At 34.1% G+C, this 26,680-nt stretch overlaps 6 protein-coding genes across 11 annotated transcripts; 4 read left to right on the forward strand and 2 right to left on the reverse strand.

The window, feature by feature from the left end:
• The first annotated feature begins 2,800 nt into the window (after window positions 1–2,800).
• LOC140974143 (homeobox-leucine zipper protein ATHB-16-like) lies at window positions 2,801–4,797 on the forward strand. Of its 3 annotated transcripts, none has more exons than XM_073437420.1 (3): window positions 2,801–3,139; window positions 3,287–3,675; window positions 4,152–4,797. In XM_073437420.1, the coding sequence occupies exons 2-3, from the start codon at window positions 3,328–3,330 to the stop codon at window positions 4,698–4,700; spliced, it is 897 nt and encodes a 298-aa protein (XP_073293521.1). In that variant the 5' UTR covers window positions 2,801–3,139; window positions 3,287–3,327; the 3' UTR covers window positions 4,701–4,797. The 3 variants fall into 3 exon arrangements, with proteins under 3 accessions (XP_073293521.1, XP_073293522.1, XP_073293523.1); XM_073437421.1 differs by having other exon boundaries at window positions 3,317–3,675; XM_073437422.1 differs by having other exon boundaries at window positions 3,328–3,675.
• A 1,307-nt stretch (window positions 4,798–6,104) lies between these two features.
• On the forward strand, window positions 6,105–7,766 carry LOC140972321 (histone H3.3). The gene is made up of 5 exons (XM_073434766.1): window positions 6,105–6,241; window positions 6,813–6,884; window positions 6,978–7,054; window positions 7,138–7,228; window positions 7,330–7,766. Exons 2-5 carry the CDS (start codon window positions 6,813–6,815, stop codon window positions 7,498–7,500), a joined length of 411 nt encoding a protein of 136 aa, XP_073290867.1. The 5' UTR covers window positions 6,105–6,241; the 3' UTR covers window positions 7,501–7,766.
• A 636-nt stretch (window positions 7,767–8,402) lies between these two features.
• Window positions 8,403–12,205, reverse strand: LOC140974144 (V-type proton ATPase subunit D-like). 4 transcript variants are annotated; one of them, XM_073437424.1, is made up of 4 exons: window positions 12,072–12,205; window positions 10,938–11,007; window positions 9,823–9,866; window positions 8,403–9,548 (listed from the first exon to the last, which is right to left on the reverse strand). In XM_073437424.1, the coding sequence occupies exon 4, from the start codon at window positions 9,529–9,531 to the stop codon at window positions 8,746–8,748; it is 786 nt and encodes a 261-aa protein (XP_073293525.1). In that variant the 5' UTR covers window positions 9,532–9,548; window positions 9,823–9,866; window positions 10,938–11,007; window positions 12,072–12,205; the 3' UTR covers window positions 8,403–8,745. The 4 variants fall into 4 exon arrangements, with proteins under 4 accessions (XP_073293525.1, XP_073293524.1, XP_073293528.1 ...); XM_073437423.1 differs by lacking the exon at window positions 10,938–11,007; XM_073437427.1 differs by lacking the exon at window positions 9,823–9,866.
• Window positions 12,206–15,549: 3,344 nt separating this feature from the next.
• Window positions 15,550–18,348, forward strand: LOC140974145 (uncharacterized). The gene is made up of 3 exons (XM_073437428.1): window positions 15,550–15,738; window positions 15,956–16,121; window positions 16,228–18,348. Exons 1-3 carry the CDS (start codon window positions 15,719–15,721, stop codon window positions 18,073–18,075), a joined length of 2,034 nt encoding a protein of 677 aa, XP_073293529.1. The 5' UTR covers window positions 15,550–15,718; the 3' UTR covers window positions 18,076–18,348.
• A 1,742-nt stretch (window positions 18,349–20,090) lies between these two features.
• Window positions 20,091–22,607, reverse strand: LOC140974146 (14-3-3-like protein 16R). The gene is made up of 4 exons (XM_073437429.1): window positions 22,047–22,607; window positions 21,489–21,611; window positions 20,512–20,628; window positions 20,091–20,418 (listed from the first exon to the last, which is right to left on the reverse strand). The coding sequence occupies exons 1-4, from the start codon at window positions 22,524–22,526 to the stop codon at window positions 20,368–20,370; spliced, it is 771 nt and encodes a 256-aa protein (XP_073293530.1). The 5' UTR covers window positions 22,527–22,607; the 3' UTR covers window positions 20,091–20,367.
• Window positions 22,608–23,436: 829 nt separating this feature from the next.
• LOC140974147 (small ribosomal subunit protein eS6-like) lies at window positions 23,437–25,586 on the forward strand. The gene is made up of 6 exons (XM_073437430.1): window positions 23,437–23,579; window positions 23,663–23,727; window positions 24,363–24,420; window positions 24,539–24,647; window positions 24,731–25,003; window positions 25,113–25,586. Exons 1-6 carry the CDS (start codon window positions 23,574–23,576, stop codon window positions 25,349–25,351), a joined length of 750 nt encoding a protein of 249 aa, XP_073293531.1. The 5' UTR covers window positions 23,437–23,573; the 3' UTR covers window positions 25,352–25,586.
• Window positions 25,587–26,680: the final 1,094 nt, after the last annotated feature.

A 26,680-nucleotide genomic window follows, 5' to 3' on the forward strand; every position in this document is an offset into this window, starting at 1 on the left:
TGATAAGAGTTTATATTATGAAAGAGCTAGCAAATTCATCTCCAAGCTACAAACATGCACATGCTTATAACATATACTACTTTTTGGAGATCTCTTGGGCAATGGATAATCAATTAAAATATTTGAGGATAGTTGGGCATCAAGTTTGACATAAAAAAAAAAATAGGTATTCCAAATGAGGCATGGCAAAGAGATGCGACAGTGAACTCCTTGATTGAGAATGGAGTTTGGGATATCATATTAATCAGGAACAATTTCAACCTTTTTATTGCAGAAGAAATAATAAAGATGCCTCCCTTGGCCCAAGACTCGTGTGATACAAGATTTTGGCGGTTTGATCCCAAAGGTCACTACTCAGTGTGAGATGATTATCGATTACAAAGAGGACTTTTCTTACCACCGCACAACATGTCTGAGCATTCAATGCAAAAATGGTGGTATTTTATTTGGATCCTCTCCCTACCGCCGAAGGTATGTATTTTTTGGTTGTGAGTATCACAAGACATCATACCTACAAATCAGAATCAGTTTTACCGTTATGTGTAGGTTTGTGGGAATTGCTCATTTTATCATTTAAAGTCTGATTCTACATGTCATTCATTATTCTTCTGTGAGTTTGTCAAATGGCTCTGGAAGGATACAGAATACTACCAAGTGATGAAAGTAGCAAAAAAGGCTTGCACGATGGACTTCTTTTGGTGGATGAGTGAGCAACTATCACGAGGTGAGTTCGAAATATTTTCTATACAAACTTGGGCCGTTTGGAAAGAAAAGCTAGCTATCCTTCATGGTAATGATAGGCACTTGAACGAAATGACCATTACTTGGAGTCGAACCTCTCTCTCTGAATTCCAAGATGCTAGACTTGCTGATAGAACGACTACTAAGAAGCAATCTTCGGTCAATAGAAGGAAGAAACCAGAAAAGACCGATCTCAAGCTGAATGTTGATGCATGTGTCAATGAGAACCTGAATCAATACAGTGTGGGTGGAGTACTCCAAAACAATCAAGGCAGACTACTTTTTGGCCTGTGGTAAACAAATACCAAAATATATTTCAGTGCTTATAGGAGAACTAGAGGTCATCAAGGAAGGTATCAAGATACTATATGACAAACAGTTCTATGATGTTCAAGCAACGACAGATTCCTTATTGGCGATGCAAGCAGTCACGAACTCTAAGGAAGACATTGGTTATGCGGGTCTACGTGTTTCAGAAATCATAAACCTTGTAAAAGAACCCGTAGTTGCATATTTTATTCATGAGAATAGATTGACTAATAATGTATCTCGTAACATTGTTCACTTTTCTTCTTATTACCATTCATCTTTTGTGTGGATGAATGGCGAGTTTACTTCGTGGTTAATAAATCTTGTAACAATTGATCTATCTCAATAAAATTACAAGTTTTGCTGTCAAAAAAAAATTTACTTGCATTAGTAATTATTTTGTCTGTTTTAAATTATTTTTATTTAAAATAAATTAACTTAAGTCGATGTCATTATTGATACTATTAGGATAAATGTATGACAAACCAACTTATGGATGTGAGTTTATATTATAATATTCTATAAAACACTTTTTATTCAATTAATGATTATTTATTTGGCATTATAGCATAAATATAAAGACCTTGAGAATATCATAGCCCGTAAAAATTGTAATTATGCTACTTTTGATAATTTTTAGCGACTGTAAGGATATTGAAAAACTCTCTCTCGACCAATATTTGTGTTGTGTCATTGTTATGTTTCATTAGTTTGGATGTAAGAAATCCATACACTCGAATAAGTGCTTATAGAATAAGTACATTGAACAACACCCTCTAAATTTTCTAAATGATTATCACTATTTGGATGGAAAATTTATAGTTGTAATTTTGCACTAATAATTCTCACGACACAATACATCAATGTAGTTCTATTCGATGATAAGATCTGTTTATTTATGAAATAAGATAAAAAAAAATAAAAAATTATAACTCGACCTCCTTTATTTCTTTATTAAAAAATTATAATATAAATAATATTTAGTTTTTTATGATATCATACTTTGAAATTATACACACAGGTACCGTTTGGTTCATGATATGAGATATATAGTATGAGGATAAGTAATATTTTGTAATAATAAAATAAATAAAAATGATAGTTAATATAGTGTTTGATTTAATTGATTTGATTGATTAAATTTGAGATAATATGATATTACCATTTTGTTCTTGTTGAAAATATTAATAGAATATTAATAATATTATTTATTAAGGGTAATATCGTAATTTTATATTATTGATTTGATTGATGTGAGATAAATTATTACGAATTTGATTGATGTGAAATAAATAATTAATAATTTGATTGATCGAGATAAATAATATTTGTACAAAACAAGTGATATAATTAGAGTATTTATATTAATACTTGGAAGTACTCAAACGGTACCACACTGTAACACCCAAATCCCCAACTCATGATCATTGATCGCGCTGTACACTGTTGGAAATTTTTGTCGACCAAGAATTTGCATTTGTCTTCAATTTGGGGTTCATTTCATCTGACTCAAGTTCGCAAAATGTTCCCAACCCCGGTCAGATTCTAACCATGCTTGTGGCCCCAGTTGGGTTTCTTTCTCACTCTGGTGGTGTCAAAAAGACTAGCTTCCTGATGAAGAACTAATCTATTGGACTTTGGTTGGAGAAGATTATTGAGCAATCATATGCAAACATATTGGGAGAAAATAAAATAGTTCAGCTTTTGATTGTTATGCTTCTGGGCATTTGATTTCTTTTGCCTCTGCTCGAGAAAAGAAAATAGTTCAGCTTTTGATTGGTTATGCTTCTGGGCATTTGATTTCTTTTCCCTCTGGTCTTTCTTGTTCGTGGGTTTTGGGTTTCTTTTCTTTTTTTGGTGGCAATAATGGGTGAAAAGGAGTTCTCAGTTGAGATTAGAGGCCATGTTGAGTTTACAAGCGTACAAATTTGTGCCTTTTGGGATTGTTTGTGTGATGGGATTTTTATCTTTACACACAGTTAGATTCCATAAATCACACACACCGTGTAACATACCCTCTTTTGAGCTCCTGTCTTCAAGTTGGTAGGTTGAAAAGATCTGATATAGACCATCTGTCCACAATATACAGGTGATTTGAGCTGGGAAAAATATTCTCTTTATCATGTTTTCTTGCCTTAGTCTATTGATTCATGGGAATAATATGTTTGAAATCGAGATTCGATCATTTAATTTCTTCTTCAAGTAGTATGATTTATAATTACGTGTTCATTTACAGGGCTGCTGATTTTTCCCCTTCCCTTTCAAGAAAACAATCAGATGTATACAGGGGAGTTTCAGGCAATGCAAGAAGGCTTAGATGAAGAAGTTTGCGGTGAAGAATCCGGCCATGGTTTGGAGAAGAAGAGAAGATTGGGTGTGGATCAAGTTAAGGCTTTGGTGAAGAATTTCGAGGTTGAAAACAAGCTTGAACACGAGAGGAAAGTGAAGCTGGCCCAAGAGCTTGGTTTGCAGCCGAGACAGGTGGCTGTTTGGTTCCAGAACCGCCGTGCACGGTCGAAAACGAAGCATTTTGAAAGAGATTTTGACGTCCTCAAAGTGAATTATGATGCTCTTCAGCACAATTATGAAACGCTTCAGTGCGAAAATGAAGTTTTAATCAACGAGGTAACAATCCTTCATGCCTACTGTATGTAAATACGAGTTTCAAATTTTGAGAAAGTGTAGGAGATCATAATCTTGAGTTCCATAGACAGAATCGGTTTCGATTTCGTTGAGGTGGTTTCATCACTTTAATGTGGTTATTTATGGCTTTGTTACGGATCCACCACAACTTGCTCTCATACACCTTGGGTGCTTTCTCCGTCTTTGATTTACGCATTGAGCAGAAGTATGAAAGTTACTGTTGTGTCGATTCCAGAGAGGTAGAACCATTGAGAAAGTGAATTCTATGGTGGGGTATCAGATAGGCCAACAAGATATTATATGTGCATAAGTCGCTAGGATATCGATCAGGGGTTCGTATTTCGGTTTGCACATAAGTGGCATATTAAGTTATTAACTATGTGTGTGTTTGTGTGTTGTATATTGCCATGTTGAGTGAATCAGTCACTTAATGATTGTTTGGAATTTATGTATTGTAGATTAAAGAGCTGAAATTAAAGCAAAATGAAGATGGTAGAAGTGAGAGCAATCTTTGGGGAAAGGAAGAGGCATTGGTGTCTGATGAAGACCAAACTAAACTCGAAACTTTGGTCCATAAATCGCTATCTTCATGTGATCAAGAATCCACCACCCAGCTGAACTTTGTAAATTCTGGGGAAGAAAGCAATGCATTGATGGTGGATGCTTCATATTTCTGTGATTTTAAATATGGATGCTCTGATAGTGCTGATTCAAGTGCAATCTTGAACGAGGACAACAGCAATAGCCCGACTGCAGCAATGTCTTCATCTGCTGGGATCTTTCACCATATCCAGAATCGCTCCACTTCTTCTATGAATCCAATCTCACTGCTTTCAGAGTTGAAGGCGAGCACGAGTGTTCTTGGAGATGTCCGCAAGGCGAATTTCCAGCTAGAATTTTTTAAAATTGAAGAGCACAATTTTTTCGGTGAGGAATCCTGCAGCACTTTGTTTTCTGATGATCAAGCCCCCATCCTCCACTGGTACTGCTCCGAAGAATGGAACTGAACTTCAGGTTTTCACAATATCTTGGTCCCCACAACAAGAAGAATAAAAGAAGACAATCATGTCAAAATAAGGCTAAAGTTAAAAGATCAAACATACCTAGGAACAGCCAACTCAAGACAATTTTGTATGGGACTGGTGATATAGAGCTTTGTCTCTCTTGGCACTGTCCAACAATTAAAGATATGGGGAGAAAAGGGGAGGAGGAGGTGATCAAGTAATGTTTATATAGTTTGATCATAGTATATGAGTTGTTACTAGGTGACTCTAGTAACATTTCTATTAAGAAACTTATATAATTTTTTCATGGAATTCAGTATATTGGATAGCGTGAACATAAACATGTGACTCATTTACAAGCATTAGATTAAATGTTTGGATATTACTCTAGAAATAGGATGAAATAAATCTTATTTTCGACCGAACAAATATAATAAACCGAACGATATATTGAAAAATTAACACCTTGGTACGAGCAGTCATCCCAAAAACATTTGTGTCATTTTAGCATACTTTCTGGTATAGTAATGAAGAAGGAAATGTTAAATCAATGACTAACTTTGTAAACAAAAAAGATGTTCTACATGTAGTGAATAGATCGTGTTCAAAATTTACTTTACTTGTAAAGTTGTTTTGACCTCAAGACGATTCTAAGTTGTTAAGTTTTGTATCTATTTGATATAAATTTATTTTAAATATTTTTGTCAAAATGTTTGAGGAAATAATATAAGTTTTATCTATTATAAATTTAGCACACTATCAACAATATAATCACAAAAATTCTTGTGAGACGTTCTCACGGAGCAATTTCGTAGGTCGAATATCTTATTTGTGTTATCCATGAAAAAATATTACTTTTTATGCTAATATTATTATTTTTTATTGTGAATATTGGTAGGGTTGACATGTCTCACATATAAAGATTCGTGAGACAGTCTTACAAGAGACTTACTATATTTTTTAATATTAAAAACCTGATTTATCATAATTTGATGATTTTATGTCAATTTTCTTTCGATGATTTTTTTTTAAATTATTTAAAATTTTATTTAATAAAAAAATAATCTTCTTATATTTATAAAACCATTCTTCTTGTATATCATATATAAATAAATAATATACGATTATTAAATATTATTACCAAAGAAAGAGATTTTAAAAATCATAAGTAAAACAAAAATTTTAAATATCAAATAATCTTAATTTTAATTATTAAATCCAATAATTAAATAACACTAACCAAATATCCCGTTCCAAATCAAATTCCAAACATATTGTTGAGGAAGAATTTATGTTTTTTGGGTTTATGCAAACGTGCGACGACTTTGTCGATCCCTGTCATAATCTTAACTTGACATCACAACCGTTGATTAACTAGAGAAAACACAATTAACCTCATTCATTACCGTCAGATAAAAGATAAGCACAAATTTTTTTGACCGTCGATTTTCCAAGCCTATATATATCGATTAATCTACAGCTAATTTGAAATTTGCTCTTTCTCCTCCGACAAATCCAAGAGAAATAGATTACCTCGTGTCCAAGTGAGACGCCGCTTTTACGTTTTACTATTGTGAATTCAATTTTTATTGAATATTTTATGGATTACTGGGATGTAATTAGTGTTTTTACATATTCAAATTGAATTTTCGTGATGAGAAATCAAGTTAGCGCAATCTGTGTGGTTAAATTTTTGTTTACATGTTTTATGATTTTGTTGTGATTTGAAATTTTACGATCAGGTATTACTCGTCTATTCGATTTCTATTTTTTTGCATGGATGGGAATTACAGTGTTTGATGAACTAATTAAATTCTTGTTTTTTTTTTATTTTACTTCACAATTCCGTGGTTTTGATGAACTAATTTTTCTCACGGTCTGCACGTCGAGGAATCCTTAGAACTTACTATCTTTTGAGGTTTCTGGCGTTCTGTTTTGCTTGGATGAATTTCTTGTTCCAGAATTGTGTATGCAGGATGTTTATTTTGCGATTCTCACAATAATTAAGTTGTTTTTTTCGTGCCTTCATGAATTTTGAGTTCAAGTTTATATTCATGCGAGAGACTATGGAGACTCTTTCCATGACATGCTCTGGATATCTTTATGACACTGCAGATGGCCCGTACCAAACAAACTGCTCGTAAGTCTACTGGAGGAAAGGCTCCCAGGAAGCAGCTTGCTACCAAGGTTTATTTCTTTCTCTGATTCGAGTGCTTTCTAATATATGCTTTGTTTCTGGTAATTTTTAATGGGTTTAACTTGGTATAATTTTTTATTCAGGCTGCCCGTAAGTCGGCCCCAACTACTGGTGGGGTGAAGAAGCCTCACCGTTATCGTCCTGGGACTGTTGCTCTTCGGTGAGTTATTCCTTCTCCCTTCATTACAATGATATATATTTTGTACGGAGTGATTGTTGACTCGAACTGATTACGGATACCAGTGAAATTCGCAAGTACCAGAAGAGTACCGAGCTCTTGATCAGGAAGTTACCTTTCCAAAGGCTTGTTCGCGAGATTGCTCAGGACTTCAAGGTATTATGGAGATTCTTCTGTCACTGTTTGATCACATTTAGAATTATGGCTCGTTTATTTTTCCAAATGTGTTGGCTGATATCTTGATTGTGCTGTTGCAGACTGATCTGCGTTTTCAGAGCCATGCTGTTTTGGCACTTCAAGAGGCTGCTGAGGCCTACCTTGTGGGTCTCTTCGAGGACACTAACTTGTGTGCCATCCATGCCAAACGTGTGACAATCATGCCCAAAGACATCCAGCTTGCCCGCAGGATCAGGGGAGAACGTGCTTAGGCTTTTCTGGTTGGTCTGTAGTTAGTTCTAGCACTATAGTAGATCGTTTCAAATTTTAGTTTTAGTACCCTTGCAGGTTACTGGTATAAGTAGTACCAGTAGTGAAAGACGATCTATGTTGACTCAGAATTGTGACCTTTTAGTTTTACTTTATGGTGGTATTAACTTTCTTGTCACACCAGTAAGTGAACAATATTCATCTTTTTCGAAGTTAGGTTGTGGATTTCATGTCTATTATATTGATGTAGCAAATTCTTTCAAGCAAATACTTTTGTGCATCATGGATGGTTGGATTATCGAAAAAATGCACCCTGGATCTTCCTATATTCTAAAATGGATAGAATGACAATTCTTATTGAATTTCAATAATATACCTAGTATTGTATAGACATGGGGTGAGAATAAAATGGTCATTTTCGTCGTAGTCTATCATATCAAGCATGTAATCTTTTGTAAAACTTAAATCTAACATGGAACAAATTGAAGATGAATTCAATATCTTATCCTCTATACATCAATCATGCAGTTACAAATGAATGTATAAAATGTGATTGCCCCATATCTCGATGTGGATTTGCGTACATAATGAAGTAATTCGATCGAATTGCAAAGAAGTCATGACACTACAGAGGTCTATTTTTTTTATTAAAAAAAACATAAAAAATGACCACACCCATTCTTGTACATCTTCAGGACTATTTCCACAACTTTTACTTGACAGTTGCTATTTTTATACGTTTTTTAAAAATAATTTCCAAAAGCTCGTCTTTCTCTCATTTCATTCTCATACGATCTCTACCATTGGAAGCACAAAAAACGTCCAGGTCCAGAACTAACACGAGCACCACACCAGTATCAGATTCAGAAAAACGAGTGGTGGCAACAATATTATACCGAAATTCTCCAAAGGAAGAGCACCAAGCACATCGCGCGCACGAGAGCCGCTCTCTCTTTAATTCATTTATTTAGTACATCAACGTCAAGATATTACGTATATGCCAATAGTTCGTGGAGTAAACTTGGTTTCACTACATTACTGAGCAATAGAAACAACCAGTGCTGTAATGGTAGACCAAGGAAAGCCTAAACCAAGAAAATTCTCACAATTGAGGTTTAAAAAACTGACGAGATAAATATCAATAAGCATGCGATCTTATTTTGATACATAATATCTCTTGCGCCGAATAAAACAAGGGGCTATGCAAAGCCACATACAGTACTTGAGTTGATTAAACTAACATTGATTCAAAAGATTATGTCCTCATCTTTCTGCATAGCCTGGGACAACATGTTGTGTGCTGAATTAACAGAAATGCCCCTCTTCAAAGAAATTTCCTCTGCAACCTTCTCATCGGCATAGGCCTTGGCAGATTCACGCTGTCTCTCAAGCTCTCTCCTCTTGTAGCCTTGTATCTTTTTCAGCCTAAAGAAATCCTCCCTTTCCAATTCATCTAGCTCTCCCTTAATGTAACTTATTGTATTCTCTAATCGTGGCTTTACAACATTCTCCAAAGCATTGACTCTACGATTTGTGGTCTTGATTGCCTCGTCAAGGGTCAAGAATGACGTTTGGAGAGAGGCAAGCTCAACAAGAAGCTCGATAGATTTCACATATGCTGCACGACAAGCTTGAACCTGTTGGCCTCCTCTTGCCAGTCCAGTTAAGGCATTTTTAGTCTCTCCGTCGACGTAGTGTTCAAATTTAGGAAGTTTTACCCCAGCAATATTTTCCTGACGCGATCGCACCTTAAGTGACGCACTTTGGACATTTTCACGAACAATGTGCTTGATATTCTCACCAGCCACATATTTAGCTTCGGTAAGTGCAAAGGAAGAACTTTTCATGATATCTCCCATTGATTCTTTTGTTGTGACGATCTTCTTGAGAATTTGTCGAAATTGCACAGTCAAAGCATCACTCTTCTTCTTGAGCAACGCATGGCCTCTTGTGGCCCCGATAAGTCGAGCTTTCATAGCTCCGAGCATTGTAACAGTCGGAACAACATTCAAGCGCTGGGTTTGTCCAGACATTTTGTAAAATTTTATGGCTGAAAGAGAAAAGGTAATGACAGGGTTAATAGTTTAAGCAAACAAATTCTTTTTCTGCTCTCAGATGAACTTGATTCGATTTTGTTATTTTTTTGGGTTGAGGAGGGTGGTGAGGACTTGGTGCAACTATCTGAGTGCTTCGTGTTTGGGTGAAGTAAAGAATAAAGTTAATATATAGGCCACACTTGCACAAATCATAAATAAATAAGAATTTTCTGCACATAATATCTCAAATAGAACACTTAAATTATTCAAGAGTAGAAAACTAAATACCTGACGAATTTCTTTCTCAACTAATGTTTATTTTCCTTTCGTACCTGAAACAACAAACCACAAAAACAAAACAATATTAAGAGCAATAATGTTGCAAGTAGCCTCATGTCATTCATTAGGTTATATGCATAGATTTGGTATGAAAAAATGACCAATTTTTAATTATGGAACCTCCTCGGAAAGAACAAAAATAAAAGTGCAGTTACAATTTTAAGATAGTTCAATTCCAATTGCAAATGTTTCTATCTTGTATAATTAATTCTAACTCAATAAAAGAACTTCAAATTCCAATTTTTTCTATACAAACACAAGTGTGACTGTAACCAAAGGCTTCGTAGGTCTTTGGGACCTGACCCTTACGCCTAGACTAATGGATCCTTGGCTCTAAATAAAACTTTCACATTTGTTTAATTGATTTATATAGATCAAAATATATTTTAAATTATAGCTGTAGAGCCTGGATTTCCTCAATGAATCGAGTGCAAAAAATATGATCAACCGAGTTGTTAGAAAATACTGTTTTCTTTTTGAATGAGCCTATTAATTTGTTAATTTCGAATAATTTTTTTCTTAAAAATGCTAATAACCAATTCCATCGGTTTAAGCCTAAGAAAAGAAAAAGAAAACCACTCATCACGAAAACGCTTAACCATTTTAATCCACATCCATTAATAAAGAGAACAATAAAAACACAAACAAAAAATGCTTTATGAAATTCCTGGGGATATAATGTTCAAATAAATAAAAAAATGTTGACAAAATAATACCAAGAAATTCTAATGATCCCAAAATAAATGATCATGTCCCAGCCCCACAAATCAAACTCCTAATTCACCGTCTTACTCAGACTGTCTCCTCCACATATTCTACATACACCTCCAATCGGATCATAATTTGAAAAGTTTAAATTTAACAACAGTGCGATAAACTCAGTACCCACCCTTGATTCCGGCCACTAAATCGGCCTCAAGGGTAACGACAAAAGCTATCATAACAAAAATAATAAATACACATGCAAACAAAATGCCAAAATTCAGGAGGAGTCAGAATAACAGATTACACCTCAAAATTCAATCATGAAGCACGTTGACCAAAGGAAACATGAGGTGACTCACATGCATGATCGTACACGCAACACTTTAGTCCACAGGAACCAAGAGGGCTCACATGATAGATAGAACAGAACTGGAACATAACGGAACAGATGTACGTGTTATGTTGACGATGGGGAAATAAGAGATGTCTTACATGCTTTGTCATACACATAACAGGTTGATCCGCATAAACCAAGAAATAACTCTCATACCAAAACAGAATACTGACATAAAGAATTCCAAGAGAACTAAAGTTTGTAAATATCCAAATTCATAGGATCAGAAAAGTTCTAATGGTTCAAAAGTATTGATAACTTAAATCTAATCCCAATAATATTTTATCAACATCACAAAGCCCTTAAAATATTTAATCTCACACTTAAGAGAACTAAAGTTTGTAAATATCCAAAAAAAAAACCTCGACTTATTTGTTTCGATCCAAAACGTAAATCAAACTCAGTTTAAAATGTGCTGATTAATCCAAGACCACTCCCAGATTTCATCAAATCTTTTTATAATTTGACAAAATTCACTTGAAGAAAATAAGCTATCAAAATCCTTGAATTATAATTTCAAGTTCAAATGTCTTTTGGTCCCAAAAAACTTCGAATAAAATACAGAACTTAGTGTAAATCAATGAGCCAAACTCGCATTTATACAAAATATATATCTTTCAAGTTTTCAGACTTGAATTTCATAAACAAGATAGTATCAGAAAATATTAAATTTCAAAAATAATCATAACTAATTATATAACTATAGGTATTAAGAAATTTATGTGATTAAACTTCGGACTACAATTTCAAAAAATTTGTCAATGCTCACTCCTCCTATTGATTTGAAATTTCATCTACAGTGCTTCTTCCATCTACCCAATTTCATTAAACATCTTAAACGCTAAAATCCCATTCGAATCACGGCTTCCAAAGTTGTTCTTAGGATATATTCCTTAATTATTTTAAAATTTTAAACTTAAAAGGTCGTTTGAATCATGATTCTGGACAACCAAACTAAATCAAAATCCAACATTAAAAAAAATAATAATAAAACATAGGTCTTTGAGTGATTATCTCGAAATCAAACCAACTTCAGAGCATAAATCCATTGAATCTAAATCCAAAAGAAACGACACCACAAAATGGAAGAAAAACTAACCTTGGTTTATGCTAAAAAAGATGCCAAACAGAGTGGTTAGAGAGCAATACGCGAGCGTCTCGATCGGTAACTGGAATAGTTCTCTGATCTCGGTTCTTTACGGCAGATGGGTTTGGACTGAGGGCTTTTTTTAAGTTAATAATTTTAAATGTATTGAATATATAAAATTTAATTTTAAGTATATTAAATTCCGTATGAAATATAATTATATTGGTATATTTTTCAAATATTGTTTTTGAGTTTATTTTATTTTTTGATTAGATAAAACAATCTATTTATTAATTAATAATAAATACCACTTCCAAGGTTTCAAGCAATTTGAAATTCTTAATTTAATCTGTTTGACATCTCAAAGTACTAAATATATGGAGATTCAAATGGAGGTGTTGTGTGCAGTATTATAACATCTTAATACAATATGCAGCGAAATAATATAATTTATCATATAATTAAACTTTGATGAATAAAATAAGACATAATTAATCATCCACGAGTGTGAGCGTTACCTCATGACAAAAAATTCACTAGAAAAACTTGTGGTTTACAAAACTAATATAAGTTAAGTCCATCCAAAACATTTATCAAATCAAATAACAAAAAACTACGTATGCAACGTTTGTGAAACCGAAATTCGGTTTGATAAATAACACTCTAATCTACACTCTGATTAGTTGTTGTGTCTGCATGACTTCAACAATGTACGATAACATAAGAATACACCTTAATTTGAGCACTTGATATCTCCAAATAGGGATGGTTGAAACGGAACGGGGATCCAGAATTTTTTTAAAAAATCTCCGAAATAATCAGGTATGTGTATAGGGATATTATCTTTATCCTCGAACCCGTCCCAAAAATAATAATAGTAATAAGTTTTGGTTCGAAGATTCATCCTGTTTTATTAATATTTTAAACGGGAATGATGATTTAATTCTCGTGGTTTGGGCTAGGGGAAAAGCACGGATCTATGTGAATATAGAGACAATGATGGAATTAGGGGACGGAGGCCCCGCCCCGGCCCATGGACTTTCCTACAAATTAAGGTTAATTGTTTAAAAATAATAAGATATCACATACGAGTTCATTCCTAACAACAAATCCAATATTCAACTTGGGCTCAAACATCTGGGCCCATGTCTAACTCGATTTGGGATAAAACTTGGGCCAAGATGGCAAGAATTCAACCAACCAACAATGGGCATTCAATTGTGATGTAGAAGCATGGATGATTTATCTATCATGTTTTTTTATGATGCATGCCAAACTTGACATAAACTACGAACTATCGAAGCAACATTTTACAAGAACAAAATTTAACGAAAAATCCGAAGCATAGAGGTTCGAGACTAGTTTTTTTTATATTTATTTGGGAGTGAAATTTAAAAATTTTGTTGTATTTTAATTTATGTGGAAAAAAATTGAATAAGAAGTGGAGAAATATATACTTAGCTTTGCAATATATTTGGCGTTTTAATAAATAGTAGGTTTTTTGCGAGATGGTCTCACGTATCTTTATTCGTCAGACATTCAACCATGTATATATTTACAATAAAAAACAATATTTTTTCATGGTTGATCAAATAAAAGACATGTCTTACAAAATTGACATAATATATCGTCTCACAAGAGTTTTTGTGTTTAAAAATATATGAAAGATATTTTATGAAAAGACTCTACCAACATACCGAAAGTTAGTTACTCCATAAAGTAAGTCTCTTGTACGATGATGTCATAAATTTATATCAGTTAAACGTGTCGATCAGGTCCATAATTGTAATAAAAATAATATTTTGATATAAAAATTAATAATTTTAACTCAAATCTATTTTATCATGACACAATCATAAAAAAATGATATATTTGCAATGAAAAATAATACTTTGGACATAAAAAAACATTATTTTTCATGTGTTTCGTACTTTTCACTCAAATCAGCATATATTATACAATATACATTCACGATATAACTAACGAAAAATGATACTTTTGCATTGAAAAATAATATTTAGTTTCATAGGTTCTCAACCTTAATAATTAGGTCGATAATAATACGGATTTATAGAGAAGAAATATTAAAATGGGTAAATATGGTTCCAAAAATTAAATTAGTATTTAATTGTCATATCTGAATTCCGAATTCACCTCAGCAACTGATTTTTTTTATGTTAATGTTAATTGTGATTATTAAAATGGATATATAAATTAATTATCGGACAAAGTCCAATTTATAGGGTCCAAGTTTCAAATGGACGCTTCGTATGGCGTGGAATTGTTAAATAAATGATCGTTTTCCTAGGTCATGCTCGCCGGCACCAAGACAATGTCAGCCTACTAATAAATTCTCGAATTAATTGGACAAATTCGATTTTTTTTTTTTGTGAGAAAATTTATTGGCCAAACGATCCTAAAACGTTGACTATTCATATATAAATATAATTATAATTTCATGAAAGATCGATGACACCGAAATTATTTTTTTACGAAGAAAAAATCCGTAAACATTGAATAAATCTTCGTGCTAACAAAATAATTTATAAAACAAGTTAGTCAAGTAAATCATATCTGGCAAACTGACAAAATTTTTAGTAAGAAATATCAGCCTATTAACTATAGATCAAACGCTAATTTGCTCTGTTAATCCGAACATAATTCGAGAATGAAATTAATTTTACGATAATTTATCGTGGGTGGTAATATTAATTGTACTTTTGGCAAATTTTATTATTTCGATGGTACGAAATTAATTATTTTAATCGTTTCATGTAAAGGGTATACTTATATTAAAATATTGAGACTGTTGTGCTCTTCAAGCATGTTACACAAATTATTATAATTCAATATTAATTTTAATAATATTTTTTCTTGAATAAAAAATAAAAATATCTCTTCTATCAAGGTAATAAGCATGCTTTGTGTGATTTTGTATCAGTCCATGAGTTTACTTAATATGTATCGAAGAATAACGGCTACTACGACTTTCACATTATCAAACAAACAATTTTGGATGATATTTTATTTCTTTAGTTCATGATAAATGAATAACAGCTGTCTTAAAACATATTTAGAAATTGTGCATTCTACAAAATAAGGGAATAATATTAATTTTACTTCCCATTTTAGACAAATCTTTTATATGTATTTGTTGTTGTTGTTGTTAAATTAGTATGTTTGGATTTATATCCGGATAATGTTTCAGGAGATAAATCGACAAATATTGTATATAATTTATGTTAGGAAAGGAAAATATTTTCGACACGCCGTCACGAACTTAGCAAGCCATTAATTTTTGTAATATGTTATAAGTTTTTCAAATTTTATTGTGTTAGATTATGATGTAATGTAATAACATAATTATGTTGGGAAATAATTAAAAGTAACATTTGAAAAAAAAAAAAGGAAAAATGATTTTTCATTTCCCTTAAATGAAACATTTCCCAAGTGGAAACATCGTAAGCGTTTACTTTTGCCGTTACGGCAGATTGCCATCAAATACCCGCCAACTTTGGACTTTGTCTTCGAGCGCACAGAATAAAAATTGGTGCTTTTTTTTTTTCTTAAAAGAAAATTTCAGATAATTTTTCTGATTTTCCTAAGATAGTATAGCAAATCCACAGCCGAGGAATCGAGAAACAACGCATACTACCAAGATGTTACGTTCCAAATCAAGGTATTTGAGCAGCCTTTCTTGTACCACAGATTTTTTAATGGTATATTCTGAGTGTTACAGAGACTTTATCGGATTGTTTCTGAGCTACATGCTCATAATCTTGATGGGTTTTTTTTTGGGGTCAATTTTCTTGAATATTTTTTGTATCATCGAGTTTTTATGTGAGATATTTAATTGTTTCGTTGGATTTTTTTGGTGTTTCCCTTGGGGTTTGTAGATCAGCGTCGATCGATTTTGGCCAAAAGAACAACTATGCATCTGTATTTTCAAGAACCCTTTCTGCATCAAAGCTGTGTAGGGGAGGTGTTTTGAGTTCACAGATTGATTCAAACGCCCTTAAATCTTTAGATAAGAAGCCTTCCAAGAATTCAAATTTAGCCCAGGTATTTTCATATCTGATATTTTTGTATATATAGTTTTGATGATGTCATTTGTTTAACACCGAAATGGGATTTCGTGGGTGATTTTGTTGTGATGTAATATATATAGAATTCGATCAATCGAATCATGTCAATGCAACAGCAGATGGGAGAGCTAGAGGAGGAGTTGAAAAGAACAAAAGAAAAGTTAAGTGTTAGTGAAGTAGAAAATGATCGAGTTTTCAATGAACTTAAAGGGGCTAGAGAAGAAGCTCGGGAGGCTAATATGAGGGCGAACGACGCTTTGTCTCCTAAAAAGGTAAGGGAACTGAAAATGGAGCTCGAGAATTTGAAGGACGCTGTATCTTGTTCACGGGATGAGTTGCTTATAAAAGATAAAAAGATTGAATATCTTGAACTGGAACTTGAAAGAGCGCAACAATATGAGGTTGCTTTTGCTGAAAATACCGAGTCTTTGAATAGGCAGAAAGAAAAGGAAAGGGATATGATGCTTTTGGTTTCGGAAAATAAGAGAAGGGTTATAGAACTAGAAGATGAATTGGGGAGGGAGAAACATACGGGATCGGTGATGGTTGATTCATTGGCCAAACAGACGAAGCAACTTGAGGCAACCAAGATTGAACTCGAGGAAGCAAAGGGAGAAATCATGTTTCTACGAGATAGGATTGAGTCAGTGGGTAAAATTTCGAAGCTAAGTGATGGTAAAGGTACTTGTGATTCGAGCGAAGGAGATGTCAGAGGTGTCGAGTCTGAGTTTCAAGAATCAAAGGAGGGTGAAAAGAAAGCGTTTCTGAAGAATAAGAGTTTAATGGTAGAAATTGAGTCGCTAAAAACTGAACTAAAATTGGCTATTGAGGGTGAGGAAAAGACCAGAAAGGCCATGGAAGATTTAGCTCTGGCACTTAAAGAAGTTGCGACAGAAGCCAACCAAGGAAAGGAGAAACTTAGCATTGCACAACTTGAGCTCGATCATGTAAAGGGAGAAGCCGAACAGTTGAAGTCCATGATACGAAGTACAGATGAAAAGCACCAAAAGCTGTTAGATGAAGCGAAACAAGAGGCAGATTTGCACAGAAACACTGGAGATAGGCTTAGATTAGAAGCCGAGGAAATGCTTTTGGCTTGGAATGCTAAAGAAATTGGATTCGTAAGTTGTATAAAACGAGCCGAAGAGGAAAAAGCTATTGCACAACACGCAAGTAGTAAAATCTCTGAATCCTTAAACGCAGCCGAGAATATGACAAGGGCTGCAAGGGAAGAAACATACAAGTTGAGGGACATTCTTAAACAGGCTATAAATGAATCTAATGCTGCAAAAGCAGCTGCTGGAATTGCTCGGGATGAAAATTCTCAATTGAAGGATTGCCTTTCAGAAAAGGAGGAAGCGTTGCATTTCCTTACTCAGGAGAATAAACGACTCAGAATCAATGAAGCTGCAGCTAAGGAGAATGCGAAAGAGTTCAAGAGATTGCTTTCAGTGACATCAACAGAATTGAAAGTCGAAGATTTTAAGGAACAGAATGGAATAATACATAGCTCACCAGATTCCACTGATCAAGAACGTGAGAGCAGAAATATGAAAAAGGCTTTTAGTTTTAATCTTGAAGATTTAAAATTTATGACCGAACCAGATGAGTTGAATGATAGTGTTTTAGATGACGACCCTGAGAAGGCCGAGGCATTGAAAGGCTCAATATTTGATGTCAATGCTGAAACACCGAAATCTGAGATTCACACGCCAAAATCAGTCTCGTCCCACCAAAGAAGGCACTCTTCTGCTTTTACTGAAGATAGAGGAACACCGGATAGCGAGGATTTTGATCATTTAGATGGTACACATGATGAGTCGGATACTGATAGAAGCTCCAATAGAAGAAGAAAAACAATGTTTCGTCGAATGGGAGATCTCTTGATGATTAGAAAAAGTTTTAGCAGGAAGGAACCAGGCATTGAGTAAGTAAAGTATTTCCACACATTCTTAAATTCAAATAGTTAAGCTTTTTTTGGATGATATTCTTGTATACGTAGCTCTTACATATTTTATCAAGAAACGAGTATACTTCTATATAGTGAACCATAGATTGTTGGTTGTTAGTTAGTCCTTGAGGTGTTCTTGGTTTTTCATTGTTAAAAGTCATACATCTGTTGTTGTTAACCGTGTCTAAGATTCATTTGTTGAATGAAGTTTTGGGCATTTCAGTATCATTTTGAGTGAATAACTTAAAAATGATGTTTCTGTCCCGTTCCCATAAGTTGCCTTTGTGTGCAAATGCGGAAGAAAATAATAGTTTTCAATGATTTTTATGAAGAAAAGGTTATATAATCTGTGGTCTTTCTCTTCCAAATTAGTTAGTTATAGCCACAAAGAAGAAATGTAATCTTTATTATATAGTAGTGAATGATGTGATGCATATAAAAATAATAACTATTACGAATATGAATCATGATATATAGATCGAGTTGATTTATAAAATTTTGTTATAATTTTTAATTATTATTTTGATAATGATAATGCAAATATATAAAGATAATTTGTGAATTTTTTAAATAGATTAAATATTGTAGTTATCAGTAAATTATATGAAAAATCTTACTTATTTAAATTGATAAAATATTTTCGAAAAAACTAATTGTTGTTGCAAAGTTCGACCACTAAAGTACTTAACTTTTATATATGACTATTGCTCTATAGATATCACCAAACTACATGTGAGAAAATGATAAATGAAAGGCTTTGCACCCATGACATTGCAAAGCAACGAAAATGTTAGAGTTGACTTTCAGCAAACCAACGATTGAACGTGGATTTTATAACTTCTTTCAGACTTACACTTTTATTTAATAAACACATCATTCGTTTATGTTTGAAGCGTTCCATCAAAACGTAATAACATTAAAACATGTGAAATTGTGTGTGATGCATATGAGATCAATTTACTTTAGCAACGCTGACCCTAAGTTGTCTAAATTTGTGCTTTAATAATGAATTTTAAATTATTTGATTTGTTTTGGTTAATAAAAACCATATGAGTTTCAAATCCACTATATATCAAGTCAAGTAATTCAATAGTAATTGTGATAAGAGAAAACTACTTTTTTTTTGTCTTATGTGTTTACCTCATTGCGATTTTGGTAATCTTTATGAACAAATTCTAGTTTTATTCCGTTTCTTTGTAATTATAATCTTTTTTTCCAATGTGACAATGTTGCAGCTCATATGTACGTGAATGAGCTCACTTATATAGATTATAGATACATGATCAAAGAAAGATGGATTTTTATAGCATCGTTTCACATCATATCAAGGGATTTATGCCCATTCTCTCATATGGTATTTTGCCATTTTACATAAGAGATGAACACATTTTAACCCGTGAAAAATTATAAACTGGTTTTGTTTACACACATCACAATATTTTCTTTGTTCATACTCCAATGTCCAAGCAACCTAACTCTTTGGACATACAACGATCAACAACTACGTGTAGGAAACGAGCAAAATCTGCATTAGTTTTGTACATCAAAACCTTTTTTATTTTATTTTTTCAAATTAATTTTCAAATATTTAATTTTAAAAAAAGCATAAAGAGTATAATAAATCAAGAAGGTTAGGTATCAAAGTTTTAGTCCAACAAAGGCTTTAAATTAAACTTTCACAGTAATTTTTTAAAAAAATGGTTCAAAAAATATGTCATGATGGGTAAAAATATTTTTCTAAAATAAACAAAATGATTTATAAAAAAATAAATAGAAATATTTCATTACCTGATTTTTATTATACTAATAATGTTTCAACTTTCCAAAGGATTTTAACAAAATCCAAGTGTGTGTGTGTGTGTTGGGGGGGGGGGGGGGGGTACCCAGTTCAGCCACGACTTATGGGTTCGCAACAGCTACCATATTGGCATAATGTACCTTGTCAAAAACTTCCAAGTTAGAATTAGGAGAATGATACTCAATCAAAGGCTTCCAAACCGTAAACTGGGAGCTTCATAAAGAAAGTAGTTTATCAAGGATAAATAAACACAATATAACCGACATTTTGACGGAGAAATTAGTTTTAGAAGAAGAAACAAAGATTGAGAAATCACAAGACAATGAGGTGAAGACATCTCTAAAACCAGAGGTCACCAAATTAGACAATCAAGACTAAAAACTTTTGCCACGAGTAGCAATTTTTTTGATTAATTAAAGAAAACTACTACGGAAAGCATAACAATACACCCAAATTGTAAACGACCATAATTTACTACTCATTATCAGGCTTTGCAGATTCCTTAATCTCCTCAGAATTGTCATCCTACAAGAGAGAAATAGGTCATCAGTCCCCGTTTACATAATACCCAAACAATCTGGAGGAAGTACTCTGCAAGGAATGAGCAAAACAATCTACCTGCATGTCTGAAGTCCACAAAGTGAGGTTGTCACGGAGAAGTTGCATGATCAGAGTGCTATCCTTGTATGATTCCTCTCCAAGGGTGTCCAATTCGGCAATCGCTTCATCAAATGCCTTAAAAGTACACATTGTATCCATGACCCATAGTCATAAACTCAAACAAGCAAAAAAAAATTTTGGTCATAAAAAGCTAAAAAGGGAGCTTGAATTTTCAATCATATCAAAACAATGTCCTCCATCATTGCACCAAAGCAAAGAAGATGCTAAGATGTAGCACTTATAGATATAGTATATCTATTATATATAATAAGGGAAAATTTAAGAAAATAACTTTGGTCAAACCAAATTTTCGAAAAATAACCCTCCAAAGTACTAAATACACTTGAGAGGGTAGCTTTTTTATATAAAAAAAATTGACCAAGTGTATTCCTCGATATTCTAAAAAGCATTAGGCAATAGGTGGACAGCCATCCACCGCCCAACGAGGCAGTGGCCTAGGTAGTTTTTCTTTTTTACTTAAATGTTTAATTCTTCTCGTTCATCTTCGTATTTCTCCAATAATTCCTCTTTATTGGATTCAAACTCAAAATAAATGATATATTCTTCTTCTATATCCAATATGAATTGATTTAAAAATATGTAGAATAATTTTTTTTAAAAATAAAAAAAATCTATATATTAAATTAGGCAATTGCTTAGGCGGATTTTGAGCCGTTGCCGCAACCTAGACAGTCGATTTTTTTAATCGCACTTAGAGACATTTCCTTTCTAAAAATCGGGGTGGTGGTGGTGGTGGATGACCGTCAAGTGACTAGGCGCCGCCTAGGACCGCAAAATTGGGTAGGTGGGTGACCGAGCAACAAAGGGGTCCTAGGCGACGCTTTTTAGAACAATGGTGTTCCTTAACCATTAAACAGTTAAACTAGAAATAAAACAAGGATTTGAAATCACTTGGTTGAATTTTTTTGGCACACCTGTTTAGCAAGATTACATGCGCGATCAGGAGAATTCAAAATCTCGTAGTAAAACACAGAGAAGTTGAGAGCCAGTCCAAGCCGGATTGGATGAGTAGGGGCCAATTCAGCATTAGCAATGTCCTGCAAGCATGGATACACACTCATTATTCAATAATTTCAATTCAAAAAACAGAATCTGTGACCCAGTTATTGTTGCAACTGGAAACAGAGCAGGATCCATAAAAGGTCAAGAACATATTGGATGTGTTTGACGAGGTTAAAATCAACCCCCAACTTCAGCATAACTCTATAAGGTCTAAATTCAAGTAAAACCAATCACACAAAATTTCACAGCCACACCTGCACTAAAATTCTCCCAAGGTGTCACAAGCATAATCAAAGAAATATGTAAAACAAACTGTCAGAGCCGCGTTAAAGAGGTCAAAAGATTGGATTAGATATTATATTCGAATCACCATATAAGGAAGATAGTAGATTTTGAATCTCCCTGATCCATGAAGTAATTTTCGTCGTACAGGAAGTCAAGGAAAAATAAATAAAGAAAGAAACCCTAACCTGAGCCGACTTGTATGCTGAAAGGGTGTTCTCAGCGGCTTCCTTGCGCTCGGATCCAGTCTTGAATTCAGCCAAGTAGCGATAATAATCACCCTTCATCTTCAAGTAAAACACCTTGGAATCACCGGAGGCCGCGGATCCGATCAGCTTGGTATCAAGCAGCTTGAGAATACCATCACAAATGTTGGATAGCTCGGACTCGATCTTAGATCTGTAGGATTTGATGGCCGAGACATGGCCCTCGTTCCCGCGGCTCTCCTCCTTCTGCTCGATGGAGGAGATTATACGCCAGGAGGCGCGGCGAGCACCAATGACGTTCTTGTAGGCTACGGAGAGGAGGTTGCGCTCCTCGACGGAGAGCTCCTCGCCGGAGTCAACGGAGACGACGACCTTCTCCATGAAATCAACCATCTCCTCGTAGCGCTCGGCCTGCTCCGCCAGCTTCGCCATGTACACGTTCTCCTCTCGAGTGGACGCCATTGAGACCTAGGGCTTTGAATTGAATTTCTGGTGTAGTGAGAGAATTTCTTTTCAGATTAACTTACAGGGGAAAGGCAGCCAAATTTTAAAGATTTCACTATTATTTATATACATTTATTCCTTTTTATCCTGGGCTGTGGGTTAGGATCATGGGCTTATGTTGGACTGTCCTACATCTTCTGGTGGCCCAAATTGAATTAGTAATAAAATTTAATAAAATGGTATCATTCCATTTTCCTTTTTTCACCATATATATATATATATATATATATATCATGGGCTTATGTTTGACTGTCCTACNAAATTATTTTAAGATTAATAATGAAACTAAACTCCAGCTCTTCTTAAACGATTTTGGTTCAGCTTATAAATTGTTTTAAGCAATTTATAAGATGTTTGAGAACTTGTAAGCTCTTAAAATTTTTTTGATAAATGTTTTAAAAATATCTTATAAACAGTTAAAATAAATTGTTTGACAGTTTATAAAATGTTATTAAAAAAATTGTATTATCCTAACTTATTTGAAAAGATATCATTTGAATAAATTTAACAATGAAATTATTCTTGTTAGTTTTATCATCTCACATATAGCATAAAATTATAACATTTATGATTATTATAACAAACTTCTTAAATTTATAAATCGTTTTAAGTAAATTTATTCTAACAATTTTTTTTTTTTTGCATTTCTTGACATTGCATCTATATTATATTATTAAATTTGAGATATTTAGAGTAATTAATTTTTGATGTTATGATCTGTTTTAATTACATATATAGTGATAAATTGATAAAATTTTGATTTAATTTATTGTTGATAAGTGCACTAAGTACTAATTAACTTTCAAGTACATATACTAATAATAATAATTACGGTTAAGTTTATAAAATTGTAAAAGCCCAATATATTTCGTGCAATCTAAATGAAGCCCAATCCATAAACTGCACGCTATATTAATACAGAAACCCTAATTTGCTGCATAGAGCAGGAAGCTTTCTCAGGGATTTCATTCCGATCTCTGTGGTCTCTTCGACTTTCATCGCGGAATGAAGGTTTCTATCATTCTTTGTGATGTTCATTTTACTTTCGAATGATTTTTGTTACCATTTGTTAAATTTCTGTTCGATTTTGTTAGTTCAATATAGCGAATCCGACCACCGGATGCCAGAAGAAGCTTGAGATCGACGATGACATGAAACTGTATGTTAAAGTTCTTCATTTATTACTTGTCCTCGATAGTTTTATTGCGCTTAGCTGGGATGTGGCCTTTATCTCTATCAAATTCAATTTTAAGTTTTCGGGTATGCTACAATAATTTGGTAAGGGCTTCATAAACACGATTCCCTTAATTGGTTTTTAAAATATTTGCATTAGGCTCTTTCCAAGCAACACGGGCTGATATGTCGGAACGTGATTGTACTTTATTTTTCAAGCAGGGAAAGCTAGGTATATATCATTTTTTTGTTGCTTACAGAACTGTCTTGGTTTGATCTGCACTGGACAGGAATTTAGGGATATCCGATATTATGTCCATCTCTGAAGATTGTTCAATAATACGAAGTACATTAGTAGGGATAAATGGTCAAATTGGTCTACATCATGTCACATGTATATGCTCTCCCGTGGGTCAGTGTTAGATTGGAAATCCACATCTGGAACTCAAATTTTAGAGAATTGCATGGATCTTAGTCATTTTCCATCTCAAAGTCTTCATCTCTATTTAACATCAGAATATAAGCTCACTAATGGCATAATAAACTCAGTCTTTTTGTAATTATTATTGTTATTATTATTATTATGAGAAAATCATAGTTTCTTTATTCTCATAATTGCAGTCGGGTTTTTTGGGACAAGAGGATCTCTCAGGAGGTCGTTGGTGATGCCCTGGGTGAGGTATGCCATTTTTCTTTTAAGTGAAGTTAGCTTGCTCAGTTCCATCCATGATTTAGCACTTGTTATGTGGTGTGTCTCATTTAAATTTTTAATGATGATACCACCAATAATTTTACAGGAGTTCAAGGGCTATGTATTCAAAATCATGGGAGGTTGTGACAAGCAAGGTTTCCCAATGAAGCAAGGTGTATTGACACCAGGTCGTGTCAGGCTCTTGCTGCACAGAGGTATGTTGAATTATTTGGGTGACACTTCGTGTTTAGTTTCCGTTTTTATCTTATTTTTGAGACCTACATGTTTGTTTAAACAGGTACCCCATGCTTCCGTGGATATGGTAGGAGAAATGGCGAGCGCAGGAGGAAGTCTGTTCGTGGATGCATTGTTAGCCCTGATCTCTCGGTTTTGAACTTAGTAATTGTTAAAAAGGGTGACAATGAGTTGCCTGGGCTGACTGATGTGGAGAAGCCAAGGATGAGAGGTCCAAAGAGGGCTTCAAAGATCCGCAAGCTCTTCAACCTTTCTAAAGAAGACGATGTTAGGAAGTATGTCAACACCTACCGCAGAACCTTCACTACCAAGGCTGGTGAGTTACTGTGTCCATTTCTTGGATACAATGATGAGTGCTGATAGCTTTTCCAAATAATTTAAATTTTATTTTTTCACGTTTAACCTATGTTTGGATACTATTGCAGGTAAGAAAGTAAGCAAAGCTCCTAAGATTCAGAGGTTGGTGACTCCCTTGACTCTGCAGAGGAAGAGAGCTAGAATTTCTGACAAGAAGAAGAGAATTGCCAAGGCCAAATCTGAGGCCGCAGAGTACCAGAAGCTTCTTGCTACACGTTTGAAGGAACAAAGGGAAAGGCGCAGTGAAAGCTTGGCCAAAAAGCGATCTCGACTTTCTGCTGCCTCTAAGCCATCCGCTGCTGCTTAAACACATTTCCAGGATGCAACCATAATCTGGGTTGTGTGATTGTCCGGTGCCTTTTTGTATTGATGTAATTTTGACTTTTCAGCTCAAATGGTTTTTCCATCTGCTGTGCTCTTTTGTTTCTGATTATTGATTTTGGGATATTTTCGGTTTTTATGTTCGCATTAACAGATCCGTACCAGTGCTTAATTTCATTCTTGAACTTTATGGTACATGTGATTTACGTTCAAGTACTTCAGGCTCATGTTATTCGTATATCGTTGGAAAATTTCCAGCACTTTGTATGTTTTTGTTAAAAAAAAATTTTTCCACATTGGGGACGGTGTTTTTATGTCTTGAACTCAAGATCTCTCTTATGTCACTGTGCTAACAAAGCCTTGACATGTTTTTTGTCAAATTCTATGGTAACCTTGCCTTCTGATATCATTTTTTATTATGTTGACGATATTCCAGCTTCAGTTCCTTGGTTTTAGTGAGGATATTCCAGCTTCAGTTCCTTGGTTTTAGTTTCACTGTTTTATTTCCATATTTCCAACGTTGGTTCAAGATTTCTAGCTTGAAAACATATTTCGTCATCTGAAGAATTCCCTTTGCCTTGTTTCCGAATTTCCCCAGTAGTTTGTTCGTTTACTTTGGATTAAACCAAAGATAATAGAACCGTTGTTCAATCAGGATCCATTTTTGTTTAATCTAGGAGTTAGATTTTTTATTCTTTTTACAAATTGGTCATAAATGACAACTGACAGAAAAAATTCGAGACAAACAATTTTGCCACGTCATGTGGGGCCATGAATGCCTCCAAAGCATTCAAACACTCGGAAAAATGAAGGGATTCCCAACGGCGGAAGTTCCGTAGTGGAAATTGTGTATAGATGAACTAAAAGGGGAAGGCCTATTGTCACTAGATCCAAGTATTAAAGAGATGACCAACGTTTTTCACAACTATGAACAACTTCATGAAAGAGTTCAAAGTGTGGAGCAAATCATCGGAAGAAAGTAAACCCAACGAGTTTGAAAGCAATAAACAGTGGGCTAAGGACAAGGATTAGAGAATTCTCAAGCAGACAAAAATCGCCTCTTGGCGGTGCCACCAATTCAACCCAATGGAGAGGATAAGTACAGTCCAAACTGAAGGGAAGAGGATGTGTGGCCGAAAACTCAAAATGGGTTGTGATAGTGGAAAGCAGCTTGTGATGCAGACTTATATGGCGACTAACCCAAGTTCACATCCATGTTGGTATGAGGATGGAATAAGCCTGGGGGATCTACCACACACACGTGAGGAAACACTAGGGGGCACCCTATCCTGCACATCCTTTGAGATATCCTCCA

This window comes from Primulina huaijiensis, chromosome 3 (assembly GCF_012295235.1).
Source record: "Primulina huaijiensis isolate GDHJ02 chromosome 3, ASM1229523v2, whole genome shotgun sequence".
Classification (NCBI taxonomy): Eukaryota; Viridiplantae; Streptophyta; class Magnoliopsida; order Lamiales; family Gesneriaceae; genus Primulina; species Primulina huaijiensis.

What these genes read in the sequence shown, in the direction of transcription:
- LOC140974143 (XM_073437420.1), top strand. Translation starts at nt 3,328, where the DNA reads ATGTATACAGGGGAGTTTCAGGCAATGCAAGAAGGCTTAGATGAAGAA. An exon ending in ATGAAGTTTTAATCAACGAG is followed by an intron (nt 3,676 to 4,151) that starts GTAACAATCCTT and finishes TATGTATTGTAG; the next exon opens with ATTAAAGAGCTGAAATTAAA.
- LOC140972321 (XM_073434766.1), top strand. Translation starts at nt 6,813, where the DNA reads ATGGCCCGTACCAAACAAACTGCTCGTAAGTCTACTGGAGGAAAGGCT. An exon ending in GGAAGCAGCTTGCTACCAAG is followed by an intron (nt 6,885 to 6,977) that starts GTTTATTTCTTT and finishes TTTTTTATTCAG; the next exon opens with GCTGCCCGTAAGTCGGCCCC. An exon ending in AGATTGCTCAGGACTTCAAG is followed by an intron (nt 7,229 to 7,329) that starts GTATTATGGAGA and finishes GTGCTGTTGCAG; the next exon opens with ACTGATCTGCGTTTTCAGAG.
- LOC140974144 (XM_073437426.1), bottom strand. Translation starts at nt 9,531, where the DNA reads ATGTCTGGACAAACCCAGCGCTTGAATGTTGTTCCGACTGTTACAATG.
- LOC140974145 (XM_073437428.1), top strand. Translation starts at nt 15,719, where the DNA reads ATGTTACGTTCCAAATCAAG. An exon ending in ATGTTACGTTCCAAATCAAG is followed by an intron (nt 15,739 to 15,955) that starts GTATTTGAGCAG and finishes TGGGGTTTGTAG; the next exon opens with ATCAGCGTCGATCGATTTTG. An exon ending in AGAATTCAAATTTAGCCCAG is followed by an intron (nt 16,122 to 16,227) that starts GTATTTTCATAT and finishes TAATATATATAG; the next exon opens with AATTCGATCAATCGAATCAT.
- LOC140974146 (XM_073437429.1), bottom strand. Translation starts at nt 22,526, where the DNA reads ATGGCGTCCACTCGAGAGGAGAACGTGTACATGGCGAAGCTGGCGGAG. An exon ending in CAGCATACAAGTCGGCTCAG is followed by an intron (nt 21,612 to 22,046) that starts GTTAGGGTTTCT and finishes CCATGCTTGCAG; the next exon opens with GACATTGCTAATGCTGAATT. An exon ending in TGTGGACTTCAGACATGCAG is followed by an intron (nt 20,419 to 20,511) that starts GTAGATTGTTTT and finishes TCTCTCTTGTAG; the next exon opens with GATGACAATTCTGAGGAGAT.
- LOC140974147 (XM_073437430.1), top strand. An exon ending in ATCGACGATGACATGAAACT is followed by an intron (nt 23,728 to 24,362) that starts GTATGTTAAAGT and finishes TCATAATTGCAG; the next exon opens with TCGGGTTTTTTGGGACAAGA. An exon ending in CAGGCTCTTGCTGCACAGAG is followed by an intron (nt 24,648 to 24,730) that starts GTATGTTGAATT and finishes TTGTTTAAACAG; the next exon opens with GTACCCCATGCTTCCGTGGA.